Source organism: Dama dama, chromosome 15, assembly GCF_033118175.1.
Source record: "Dama dama isolate Ldn47 chromosome 15, ASM3311817v1, whole genome shotgun sequence".
Lineage (NCBI taxonomy): Eukaryota > Metazoa > Chordata > Mammalia > Artiodactyla > Cervidae > Dama > Dama dama.
In genome coordinates this window covers 19,447,108-19,460,036 of record NC_083695.1, presented here as the reverse complement: position 1 = coordinate 19,460,036, position 12,929 = coordinate 19,447,108, and the positions used below count along the sequence as shown (strand labels likewise).

The window sequence follows — 12,929 nt, the reverse complement described above, 5'->3', positions numbered from 1 at the left end:
ACTAAATATATCCAGGATTTAGACTGGAGTCAGTCAAGTTGAGGGGCAGGTGTAAGAGGGGAAGGGGAGGTAAAACACTTCATGGGGGTGTGACCCTTGAGCTGAACTTTCAACTGAAAGATTTTGGCCCCAAGGGCATGTTGTGTTGGAGAAAAGAATCCTTGGTAGGGTAAGGCAAGACAGAACCAGGAGCCATATGTTGTTTTGTGGACCAAAACATCTGAAGCATGATGTAGAAACTGGAGTTTCCATAAAGGAGGCCTCAGAGGGGCAAATGGGAGGAGACTACAGTATCTTGTCTACTGTAAAAATAAAAAATTTCAACATGTAAGCAATAGACTATTGAAGGGATTTTAAAGGTAGGATAATGGCCCCTGCTACAGGGGCACCATTTGTTTTCTAGTTGGGTTTTTCTGTCGCTGATACATAAGGCAAATAATTATTGAGCACCTACATACTGTCTGTGCGAGGGATTGCCATCTCCCATTTGTAAAACCACTGGTTGTTTGACTCTTGAACTAAATTGTCTGTAGAATGTTTTCCCTATTTAGATATATGGGCAACACAAGGGAACTACATTAATAACACTCTTGATTTCTCAGTGATTGCTTCCTCGATCATGATTTTTTAAATGGTCAAAGAAAATCATTAGAAAGGGAAACATACTATTTGAAAATGCAGTGCACACATTTTTATCTTGTGATTGGACATGTGACCAAGTGATTTGTGTTGACAGAATGGTTATACACCACTGCACATTGCTGCCAAAAAGAACCAGATGGACATAGCAACAACTCTGCTGGAATATGGTGCTGATGCAAATGCAGTTACCCGGCAAGGAATTGCTTCTGTCCATCTTGCAGCTCAGGAAGGACATGTGGACATGGTATCACTGCTCCTCAGCAGAAATGCTAATGTGAACTTGAGCAATAAGGTAACCTTTTTTTTCTCTCTGCAAAGCATACCATGCAATGAAACCTCACCTCCAGAAAGATCACTAAGAAGTCATGAAAAATTCAAGTCAAATAGAATGTGGAAAGTGTAGTATGCACAAAGATATTTACCAAAATGTTATTTATCATAGGAAGAACTTGAAAAAATATCTTTAAACAATAAGAGAATGCTAAGTCAGTAATTGCAAAGTCATATAGGTGAGTATATATTGCTATAGCCATAAAAATGAAGTCCATAAAATTTTTCTAATAATGTGAAGTTTTTTTTTATAATAAGTCAATGGGCAACATTGTGACCTCACCAGGACACAGTAAATAAGAAGCTATAAGTTGTAAATTACAAGTTGTAAGGTGAAACATTTGAGGGGTACCTACTCCTTGTTTGTCCTAATTTTAAGTCTTAGGTTACAAAGAGAAATTAGGAGCAGGGCTGCCTTCAGAAAGTTCATTTTAGTAACAGAAATTTAGAGTAGCTCTTTTATTCAGTAGATCAAAAAGTTAGTCTTTGTAGGTAAATTGGCAGTTCCAGGCAACCCTTTAAGTCTCTGTTCCTCAAAGTCTTTAGACTCCCACACCCTTGCATTTGACTCTCCTTGGTTAGTAAAAAGGTTTGTGAAAAATCCAGCCCACAATTAGCAGGAATGAGATTATAGCATCTCACTGTATTATCAGAGAATTTGGTTTTGTTGACCTGCTTATTAATACCTGAGTCTTGAGATTTACCCAGAATTCCAGACCCATGTTCTTAAGTCTTCAGATACAACAGAAGTCTGCAAGAGTGCCCCCAAATACCCAATAATCCAAACTCCCTGAAATTTAGCTTCTCCTCTACAGGATGGTGATGGCACGGCTGTGACATTTCTCAGTCATAGCTCAGATATTGGAGGAGAGTTTCAAGATAACAGTAGTTTTACAGCAACAAGTCATAAGGAGTTTTAATATTTTAATATATGTGGCCTATACTTTGTAATCGTGGAGGCTTTGAATCTCCTGGGTATAAATCCTAAATCTGACTTCTGCTTGATGTATAACTTGATTGGACAAGTCATGTGACCTCTCTGAGCCTTAGTTCTGTCCTCTAATAAACAATGCCCACAATATTTACTTCCTAGAAATGTCATGAAGGTAAACTGAGATAATATTTAGTACCTTCTTCTAAGTAGAAAAAGAATAATTGTCTTAATTTTAGACTTTTTACAGTTTGGGGGAAAGGTTATGCACTAATCTTAATCACCAAGGTGATTTAACAAATTCTATAAATGAAAAGACATACGTAAGAAAATACTCACTTTTAGAATCTTGAAAATACTTTGTGATCATTGCAGAACCAACACAATTTTCTTTTTTTTTTTCCTCCTGGTTTACTGATTTTCTTTTCTTGTATCTTTCTTTTTAAACCTGTCTTTTGGGATATGTGTCCCAGCATTAATGGGAATCACAAAGCAATTTCAAATAGTCATTAAAATCAGGGTTTGTTTGAGCTGTTGAATTTCTAAGGTTCATATACTAATGCACAAGCCAGATTTATAATAGTTTGTTGCAAAATTCTACTTGTCTTAATGAGATGGAGGACCTGGCGTTCTCAAATTGAAGTGCCTTCTGGCATCCATTAGTATATGTTTTCTTAGAAGCCCAGAATATTATCTTATTAACTCTCCCAGAGACAATATAGGCCTGAAGCGATTAGTTAACAAGGGAACATTTTACATAGGTTTGACACCCACATATAGTGTAACTAACTTTTTTTTCTTTTTAAATTCCTTTAGCCAACTTGTTGTTTTATATATATATATATATATATGGCCTTGAATTCACCTTAAAACCATTTTTTTTTTTAAATTTAGACTGAGAATACTTTAGAAAGAATTCCTCAGTGTCTACTTTGGTAGACTGAACATTAGCAAGGGAATTCTGAGGTCCAAAAGACATAGTAAACCAAGGAAACCTGGAAGTGTCCAACCACCTTCCTGAATAACGTCTACCTAAGCAATACACCACCAAGGAAATTTTCTGGTTTTCCATCAGCACATGGTACTTACAGAACTTTTAAGAACTTCACAATTCCTAGAAATGGTCTAATACAAAAGTATTTGTAAGTCTTTGCGTCCTTTCTCATCATTTTCTGTATCAAGTGTAAGTTATGGTGTGAAAGTAGAGAATCAGTAGGATTCTATTACTCAAGAAGAATTCTGACAGGCTTTCTGTCTGTTTTTCTTGAGTTTCCAAAGTTTTAGACATCAGTTATTGTCCCTCCACCCCACTTTCCTCATCCTACCTCCCCATTTCACTCTAGACTTTATTTCCTTGCTAAACAGTGAATATTGAGGGACTTCTCTGAGAGTCCATTGGTTGAGACTTTGCTTTTCGCTGCAGGGGATCCAGGTTTGATGCCTGGTTGGGGACCTAAGATCCCACAAGCCTCATGAGTGAAAAACTAAAACATAAAACAGAAGCAATACTGTAACAAATTCAATAAAGACTTTAAAAACGGTGCATGTCAAAAAAATCTTTAAAAATATGAATATTAGAAGATTTAGCTTTTGTGAAAAGTTACATTGAACTAAACACTCAATTGTTTTCACTTATTTCTTTTCTTACTATTCACCAGCAGTTCTCAGATTTTAAGAAAAAGGAACCCTGAACTTAAGTTCCTGCTGAAGTGCTACTGTTTAATTGGATTCCATTTTGCTTTTGACGTTTTCTCACATGAATTTTGAAGACCACAAGTAGCTGTACTTCTTCACACAGCTAATAGACTATGAAACGAAGCTACTGCTATCCCAAGTTTATTTTATTTAAAATAAAATGTATTATTTTTAACAAACGCCATTTAAAAAATGAGCTGTGGTCAAAACTCAATAAAAGATTAACAGATAACTTCTGAACTCAAACAGGGCTGTTTTAACCATCTCATTGAAAAAATCATGAATAGAAAAATGATCTTTCTTTATTTACTTTATCCTATTTTATCAAAAGCTGTGTGCTTTTTCCTCTGACTTAATTAGTAGATGGATTAAATGCTATTATGTAGATACTTTAATCCTTGGCTATACATTAAAGGTACAGTAGTTGCCTCAACAGGCTCACAGTGGTTTGAGGAAGACAGACCAGAAAAGAGTTTAAATGTGGGATTATGATGCTCTCAATAGAAGTGAGCACGTAGAGGGTTTGCACATAAATAGTAACAATGAGGCCCTTTTCGAGATGCAGGGAGAGGGAGAGAAGCCCTGGAAAGCTGGAGGTGACTCTGTGCCAAAGGTGGAGTGGGTCATCCCCGGGGCAGCATGAACATACATGGGGAAACAGGAGAGGATAGAGCACAGGCCAGAATACCTTCCCCAAAGGGGGGGTTGTGACACTTTCACAAAATGTTATGGCTGAAAATATCTGTTGCCTCTAAAGTGGAGCATGGAACATTGTTCTATGATTATGTCAGTGTTTGGGTGGTGCCAGTTTTGGCCCCAGGCTTATTTTTCTTGGATTTCAAGTGAAGGCACCACTCCTCCTTTTTCTATTTCCTCTTTATTCGGTTTGGGTGAGCTTCTTCCGAAAGTCTGTAAACAGCATCAGAAAGTCTGGAGTGAATGACTCTTCCTGAGTCCTGGCATGTGTTTGATAGAATAGCAGCCCTTAAATAAATCATGTCGTGTGCCCTTCCTGATGCTGCATGTGGCTCTCTCCTTTCCCCTGACAAATGGGACAGGCTGATGGTCTTGCTGCACAGATGCTGGTGGAGGAGAAAGAAGGCTTCCAGGACTTAAGACATTAACCTCTGGGACTTCCCTGGTGTTACAGTGGTTAAGACTCTGAGCTTCCACTGCAGTGGGCCTGGGTTTGATCCCTAGTTGGGAAACCAAGATCCCACATGCTACAAGGTGCAATCAAATAATTTTTTAAAATTTATATTTAAAACATGTGCCAGCAGATCTTGTCTGGTGAGGTGTTTTAGGGGAAAAAAAAAAAAGACAGTAACTTCTGTGCTCATTATGGATGAAAGAAAAGAATCTGGAAGCACTTACACCAGCTTACTTTCTCATAAATGTTATTTATGAAAAAAATGCAGCTACAGAAGATTTCTAAGCCAGAGTACAGTCTTAGTGATTTTTTTCTTGGCCATTGGAATAATGGCCAACAACATAGCCTGTCCATTCTGTGGTAGAGTCCATTTCAAATACCCAGTCTCATAAAATGATCTTGAAATTCTCATGAAATAGACTTCATATTACATTTCACAGACCATCTTTCCTACCCAGAAGCAACATACAGAAAATGTTTTCCAGCCTTGGATTTTAATATTTAATGGAGAAAATGTTATCATCATATGTCAGTAACAGTTTATAAACAATTTTTATTTTAATTTTTGCTGAAGCTAGTATCACTAGTAATGCAATAAAACTCTTGCATAATGTGAGTTTTAAAAATCTCTATTTTTTTTAAAAAAAGTGAACACTGAAGTACGTAAGAGGAAAATGATATAATGTCTGGAATTTGCTTTAAAATACTTCTGCAAAGAAAAGAACATACAGGAAGTAGGCTTGGATGAAGCAAGCAGAGGAAGAACTTGATAATTGCTGCATCTGTGATCGGTACACAAGGTTCAGTCTATCCCGTCCGCTTTTGAGGATGTTTGAAATTTTTCAGTAAGCCTGCAGATAACAGTGTTGTCACATGCTAATATATAAACTTACTCTATAAATTTTTTTAACATAAAAATTCTAGGTTCACTCTTCTTGAAGTCATAAATTGTTTCTCTAATATGCTTGTATGCCATCCATCCCTCATGTAAGATGACCACTTTGATATTTTGCAGAGTGGCCTGGCCCCACTCCATTTGGCTGCTCAAGAAGACAGAGTGAATGTGGCCGAAGTCCTTGTAAACCAGGGGGCACATGTGGACGCCCAGACAAAGGTACGCAAAAAGATTGTGCCCATCCAAAGCATATCTGTACAAGGGACACCAAAGCCACTGTTTGTGGTGTCCCATGCACTTTTACCTTTCATGGCCCGAATATGTAGCTGTATGTTGATGCCTCCTGTGTTAACACAGTTTATTAACCTTTGTTACAGCATGTCAACTCTTCAAGGTCGGAGTGTGAAAGCATATACCTTTCTTAGTTTTTTTTTTTTTTTTCTTTCTTAGTTTTTATGACTGAGTTTAAAAATGCATTTAGAAAAATTTGTTAGTCAGTAATTGATGGCCTTACTTTGTTCAGGCATAGTCTATGGATGAGGTTACATTAAGTTTTACTCAATTACTACTCATTTGCTAAATTCTTTATGGTGTGTCTGATTGCTAGCAACCACCCCCTGCACCCCCCCCCCCCCCCCCCCGTCTCTCTCAGCCAAAATAGTTAATCTTTTCAAAAACAAATTTCTCATTCATCTCAGAAAACACCACAGTTTCAGACTCATAGAAGATAAGTGGATATTTTGTGTCATCATCAAAGATAGGACTTGATATTAATCTTTCTCTGAACATTTTTTTCAGTGCTTAAGTTTGTTACTCTTCATATCAAACCTGTTTTACCTACTTCAAAATGTAACTCTTCTTTCTTTCTTTCTGGGTGTCACATGTTTGACACAAACATGAATACTTGCTAAATACTGTATTGTGAATGTGAACATTTTGGGGTATAACATAGATTGATTCTGAGGTGTGTGAACCGATATTGAAGATATTAACAATATAGGTGGATCACTGGGAATTAGCCAGGTAAAAAGGTATTGCAGATGTCAGGATCACTCTGGATTTGTGGGACAAGAACAGGGAGCAGCCCTGAGTAGACTACGCCCTTTGCACAATGTTCTCTCTACGGCTGTGACTTCTCCACCCATACTTTTTCTTTCTCCAACAATGGAATTTTATTCCATTCATATACATGCAACATTTGTTGAGATATTATTTCTATCAGAAGTAGAACATTATCTTCGTGATCAACAGGTGCAGTTTTCCAACTCTTATATTTAAATAGATCTTATGTATGAATTAAATTCATACTTACAGCCTTGAGTTTAGGGTTTGGGTTTAGACTGTGCCTTCCAAAAGATAAAACATTATTACAATACTGCTGCCAGTAATTTTGTGCATTCTTACAAAGTATTGCATTTAACAGCAAAGTTGAAAAATCGACAGCTACATCAGCAAAAGAAAATAGAGGAACTGTACAAGAAAAAAAATTCCCACCCTCACTTAACATACATATTTAAGTTTAAGAAAATGGACAGAAACATACAGCTGCATACAAATGCAAAGCCTAGTGACTAAGAGGCTGTATGTACTAAAATATAAAGTGCAGATGGAGCCTGATTATCCAAGAATTGAAATCTTAAGGCAAGCACAGAGCATGTGTATTTAGAACATCTTTGCAAGTTATATTTAGTTCTATTAGAAAGAAACTGCCCAAAAAAGATATGACCAGGCAAGGTCCTTTATGCTTTTTAAATTCTGTGTTAAAATAGTAAAGCAAATGTATTGATCTCTTCTCAAGGTAGTCCTAGATGTGACCTAGGCAGCTCCCCACACTCCAACTTCTGAATGCCTTGTGCCCTTGATGGCTCCTTGGCCTCTTTGGTAACCTAACTGCCCAGCTCTCTCTCCACTCTTTTGCCTTCCAAACTTGTCACTCTAAAAAAAAATACCCCTTATCTTTAGCCCTGAATGCCTTCCTAGATAACTGTTTATTTAACAAAGAAACCAATGAAGGCGACAGCAGTGACTGGATGGTGTCTTGTTACTTTTCATGAAAATATAAGCATTTAAATCTGATAAAGTCAGACTGAATTTAGCTTATATTCTTGATTTTGCTTGTACACTTTCATCAGAAAAGATATCTTTACTTTAGAAATTTACAACTTCATAGTAAGTAGATTCACCCTGTGTTGTTTTATTTACATACACATATACAAATTTACATACACATATACACATGGCTTCCCAGGCGGCTCAGTGATAAAATATCCTCCTGCCAATGCAGGAGACTCAGGAGAAGTGTTGTGAAGATCCCCTGGAGGAGGAAAGGGCAACCCAGTCCAGTATTCTTACCTGGATAATCCCATGGACAGAGGAGTCTGCCAGGCTACCATCCATGGGGTCACACAGAGTTGGACACAACTAAGCTACTGAGTTTTAGAAAAGGCAGAGGAACCAGAGATCAAATTGCCAACATCAGCTGGATCATAGAAAAAGCAGGAGAGTTCCAGAAAAACATCTATTTCTGCTTTACTGACTATGCCAAAGCCTTTGACTGTGTGGACCACAACAAACTATGGAAAATTCTGAAAGAGATGGGAATACCAGACCACCTGACCTGCCCCTTGAGAAACCTGTATGCAGGTTAGGAAGCAACAGTTAGAACTGGACATGGAACAACAGACTGGTTCTAAATAGGAAAAGGAGTACGTCAAGGCTGTATATTGTCACCTTGCTTATTTAACTTATATGCAGAGTACATCATGAGAAACGCTGGGCTGGAAGAAGCACGAGCTGGAATCAAGATTGCCGGGAGAAATATCAATAACCTCAGATATGCAGATGACACCACCCTTATGGCAGAAAGTGAAGAGGAACTAAAAAGCCTCTTGATGAAAGTGAAAGAGGAGACTGAAAAAGTTGGCTTAAAGCTCAACATTCAGAAAACTAAGATCATGGCATCCGGTCCCATCACTTCATGGGAAATATATGGGGAGACAGTGGAAACAGTGTCAGACCTTATTTTTTGGGGGCTCCAAAATCACTGCAGATGGTGACTGTAGCCATGAAATTAAAAGATGCTTACCCCTTGGAAGGAAAGTTATGACGAACCTAGATAGCATATTAAAAAACAGAGACATTATTTTGCCAACAAAGGTCTGTCTAGTCAAGGCTATGGTTTTTCCAGTGGTCACGTATGGATGTGAGAGTTGGACTGTGAAGAAAGCTGAGTGCCAAAAAATTGATGCTTTTGAACTGTGGTGTTGGAGAAGACTCCTGAGACTCCCTTGGACAGCAAGGAGATCCAACCAGCTCATCCTAATGGAGATCAGTCCTGGTTGTTCATTGGAAAGACTGACGCTGAAGCTGAAACTCCAATACCTTGGCCACCTCATGCGAAGAGTTGACTCATTGGGAAAGACCCTGATGCTGGGAGGGATTGGGGGCAGGAGGAGAAGGGGACGACAGGATGAGTTGGCTGGATGGTATCACCGACTCGATGGACATGAGTTTCAGTAAACTCTGGGAGTTGGTGATGGACAGGGAGGCCTGGCGTGCTGCGATTCATGGGGTCGCAAAGAGTCGGAAACAGCTGAGCGACTGAATTGAACTGAACTGAACTGAAGCTACTGAGTACACACATATACACACAGACTTAAACCATTTTATTTGATTACCTTATCCCGTTGTAAGTTAAAACTTCTAGAAGGCAGTAATAGAGTTCTGTTTCTCAATACTTTTTTGTCCCAACATATCCAACGTAGACACCAACACTCAGTCAGGGGTTAAAGCAGTGATTCTCAAGGGCAGATTGGCATGGGGAGAGATGGTGCCATGAACCTTCTGCTCCTGATTTGCACAAGCGATCCCATGATTTAAGAGTCTCAGGTCTCTACCAGGGTTTCCCTCTAACCCAGCCCACTCAGGTCACAGTCAGTAATCATTTTTGTACTCAGTATAATATTTCTGAAGCATGTACCTTTTCCTGCCCTTTACAAGTGGTGCACTTCAGAATGCATCTCTTGGGACTTTCCTAGTGGTCCGGTGAAGACCCCGCACTTCTGATGCAGGAGGCACAGGTTCGATCCCTGCTCTTGGAACTAAGACCCTGCATGCCTCAGAGTATAGTGAAAACAAACAAAAACCCCGAAAGCATCTCTCTGCCTCTTGAAAAAAATTCCTTGTTTTTTTCTTCTCAGCAAAGATCACAGCACCAAAAAGAAGGGAGGCTGTGATTGTCCCATAGTTGAGCAGGGCAGGAGTGCAGAGAGATGGGTTGTTTGAACTCTTTTCTTAACCTTGTAAATAAGGAGCTGATTACATCCCATGAACTTCCAAACTCTTCCTGGCAAAGATGACGTCCCCTACCAGCATATAGTTAGTTAAAATGTGTGGTACTGATTGATTCACTGGCTTCAGTTTTAAAATAATAATAATTAAATTATCAAGAGCTCTTCTCTGTTGTGGCGGAAAGACCGGAACATCTTGGTAACCACCCAGGCAGCCTTCCCACTGGCCTTCTGACCCGCCAAGTCTCCCCTTCACTTTGTATTTGAAGTTCATCAGATCATTTCAGATGAAATTGTGCTGCTGGCCACAGGGTTTAATGTTCAGTGTTGTTGAACTAAAATGAAGCCACTTCTTTTGCTTTTTAAAAGGATAATCTCTGGAAGCCTTTTATTTAGACCACCCCAAAACATACTGAAGCAATTGTAGTTGTAAGTGGGTGTGTTCACTGAGGAAGTGCAAGGAAGGCCAAAGATGAACTCCAAGAGAACACAGTGTTTGGGGGAGAGAAAATACTGTGGATTTCCTGCCCCTCTTTCTCAAACTGTGTTGCACAGGAAGGCCCCTAACCACTGCTTAGTAAGATCTCATGCTCAGGCACCACGGATGAGAAACACCAGCCTGAATATTCCATCTGTGCCTGTTTGCCCTTCCTACACAAACACAACCTTTCAATATTACCTCAAGGAGATGACTCCCTTCAGCTTGTAATGATGGGATGTATAGGCAACAGTGAAAAAAGGAAACAAAACTGCTCAGTTATCGGAACTGAGACTGCTTCTTAGTTATTCAAAAAAACGAAGAGTTGCCCTTTCCAAAGCATATTGCCACTAGTTGAAAGGAATTGCCCAAATCACATTTTTCTGGGCATATTTGTGCCAGGTGCCACTTAACGTGGGAATTTTGTGACCCTCAGTGAATGGAGGAGCCTCAGTTTGGTTTCTCTGGATGCAAACTGAATCTTCCTGGCCATGCACTCATATTTTTAACAAAATAGTGTTTGTAAAATAGAAGCAGATCAGTATCTTATAGCAGAGTGAACACGGGAGAGAAACTGTGCATTAAGATACTTAGAATGATCCAGTATCTTTTAAAAATGTGATCAGTACAATAGCAAAATAGCCATTGGAAACTGTTTATCATAGCTTAGGCATGTTGACTGAAAACTTGAAGCATTCCTCAGTGTTTAAAAGTTTGAAATATTTTCTGTAATTTTTGGCTTGGAAACCGTCATCTGTCACTAACACTGGGAATGTTACTTCAATCAATCAAGCTAATTGTACTGAGAACTGGTAAGAGAAGACCTCCCTCCCTAAGTGGCATTCTGACTCTTAATGCAGCATCCTGAGTTCCTCAGTACCCAGAAAGAACCCCACAGAGCAGGCAGGTGGATTCCGGTCTTCAAAGTGGGATCGTCACACATGAAGCAGCTTTAGGGGGTGTAAGTCAGACTCATCTATATGTAGTTATGGTGAGCTTATCATCACGGTCTGATTAGTGTGGCTGCACTCACAGGTCAGTTCAGGGAACAGAATCTAACCAGAGTCAGCTCTTTAGGGCAGCACCTACTTTGAGAGGTATCTTTACCTTCCACAGTCAGCTGTGTTCTGGGCACCCCTTTTTCAATTCTAATTTACCCATTTGCTGGAGTGTCTTAGTCAATTTGAGTTGCTATAACAAGAGTACAATAGCTTGGACAAACTGATTTCTCAGAGTTCAGGAGGTTGAGAAGTACAAGATCAAGATGCTGGTGGCAGGTAGCCATCTTCTTATTGTATCCTTAGATGGCAGAGAGCAAAGAGAAGAGACAAAATCTCTCCTGTCTCTTCTTATAAGGGCACTAATCCCATTCATGAAAGCTCCATCCTCATGACCTAATTACCTCCCAAAGGCCTCATTTCTAAATTCTATTACTCTGGGATTAGGATTTCAGCATACAAATTTTGGGGGATACAGATATTCAGTCTTTAGCCCAGAATCACCATAAAGACACATTAATGCCATCATGTAATAAGATGCAGACCCTTAAAAATATGGACCCCTGACCCTTGCCTATTTAGAAATGTTATAAAAGGTCCATGTTCTCCCTTTCAGTAATCTGGTGCTTCCAGTTTCATTGTAAACAGGGGTTGGTTAAAGACACTGAAATTGTGTGGTGGAGTATGTTACAATATGGTCACCAAGAAAAAATACCTGGAATATCTTTATTTTAAAATATCTAGAATATATATATATGTATATGTGTGTGTGTGTAGATACATACACATATGTATACACACATGATACATTTTCAAAATAATTATTTACTTACTTATTTTGGGCTGTACTGAGTCTTTGTTGTTGCATGGACTTTTCTCTAGTTGTGAGAAGCAGGGGCCACTCTCTAGCTGTGGTGCATGGGCTTCTCGTTGCAGTGGCTTCTCTCATTGCAGAGCATGTGCTCTGGGCACACAGGCCTCAATAGTTGTGGCTCACGAGCTCAGTAGTTGTGACACTCGGGCTTAGTTGCTCCGTGTCAGGTGGGATCTTCCTGGCCCAGGGATCGAACCCATGTCCCCTGCATTGGCATGGATTCTTTACCACTGAGCCACTAGGGAGGCCCATGTTTTTTAATAGATAGAACTTACAGGGGTCAGTGGATATTAATTTGGAGCAATGGAAACAATCCATTGCTTTGTCTAATGAGTGGTTTTCAAGCTGTGGGGCTCTAGCTATGTAGACAGGCGTCTTAACTAGAGCATCTATTCCTAGATCAAATTCATACATCTCAGATCTCCTGAACTCACTCACACTAGCCTCTCCTGCTTCTGTATTTCTGTCCTTCCTAGCTCTGTCATGCATTCTGATCATCATTTACTGCCTTCATGATCATTTAGCCAGTTCATTTTTTTTCTACCTTGTTTTTATGCTTCTAGAGAGTAGAGTATTGAATAAAGACTAGTCCAAGTCTGTCCATTGAGCACTCTTCTGACCCTTTATAAGAAGCCGCTGGATACATC

General features: G+C 39.3%; 1 protein-coding gene across 7 annotated transcripts in view; it reads left to right on the top strand.

The window, feature by feature from the left end:
- Nucleotides 1–12,929, top strand: part of ANK3 (ankyrin 3) — a 720,826-nt gene that overhangs the window by 562,542 nt on the left and 145,355 nt on the right. For all 7 annotated transcript variants that reach the window (XM_061161588.1, XM_061161586.1, XM_061161587.1 and 4 more), the window contains exons 18-19: nucleotides 737–934; nucleotides 5,764–5,862. In XM_061161588.1, coding sequence (XP_061017571.1) covers nucleotides 737–934; nucleotides 5,764–5,862 — 297 coding nt within the window. The remainder of the gene's footprint in view (nucleotides 1–736; nucleotides 935–5,763; nucleotides 5,863–12,929) is intronic.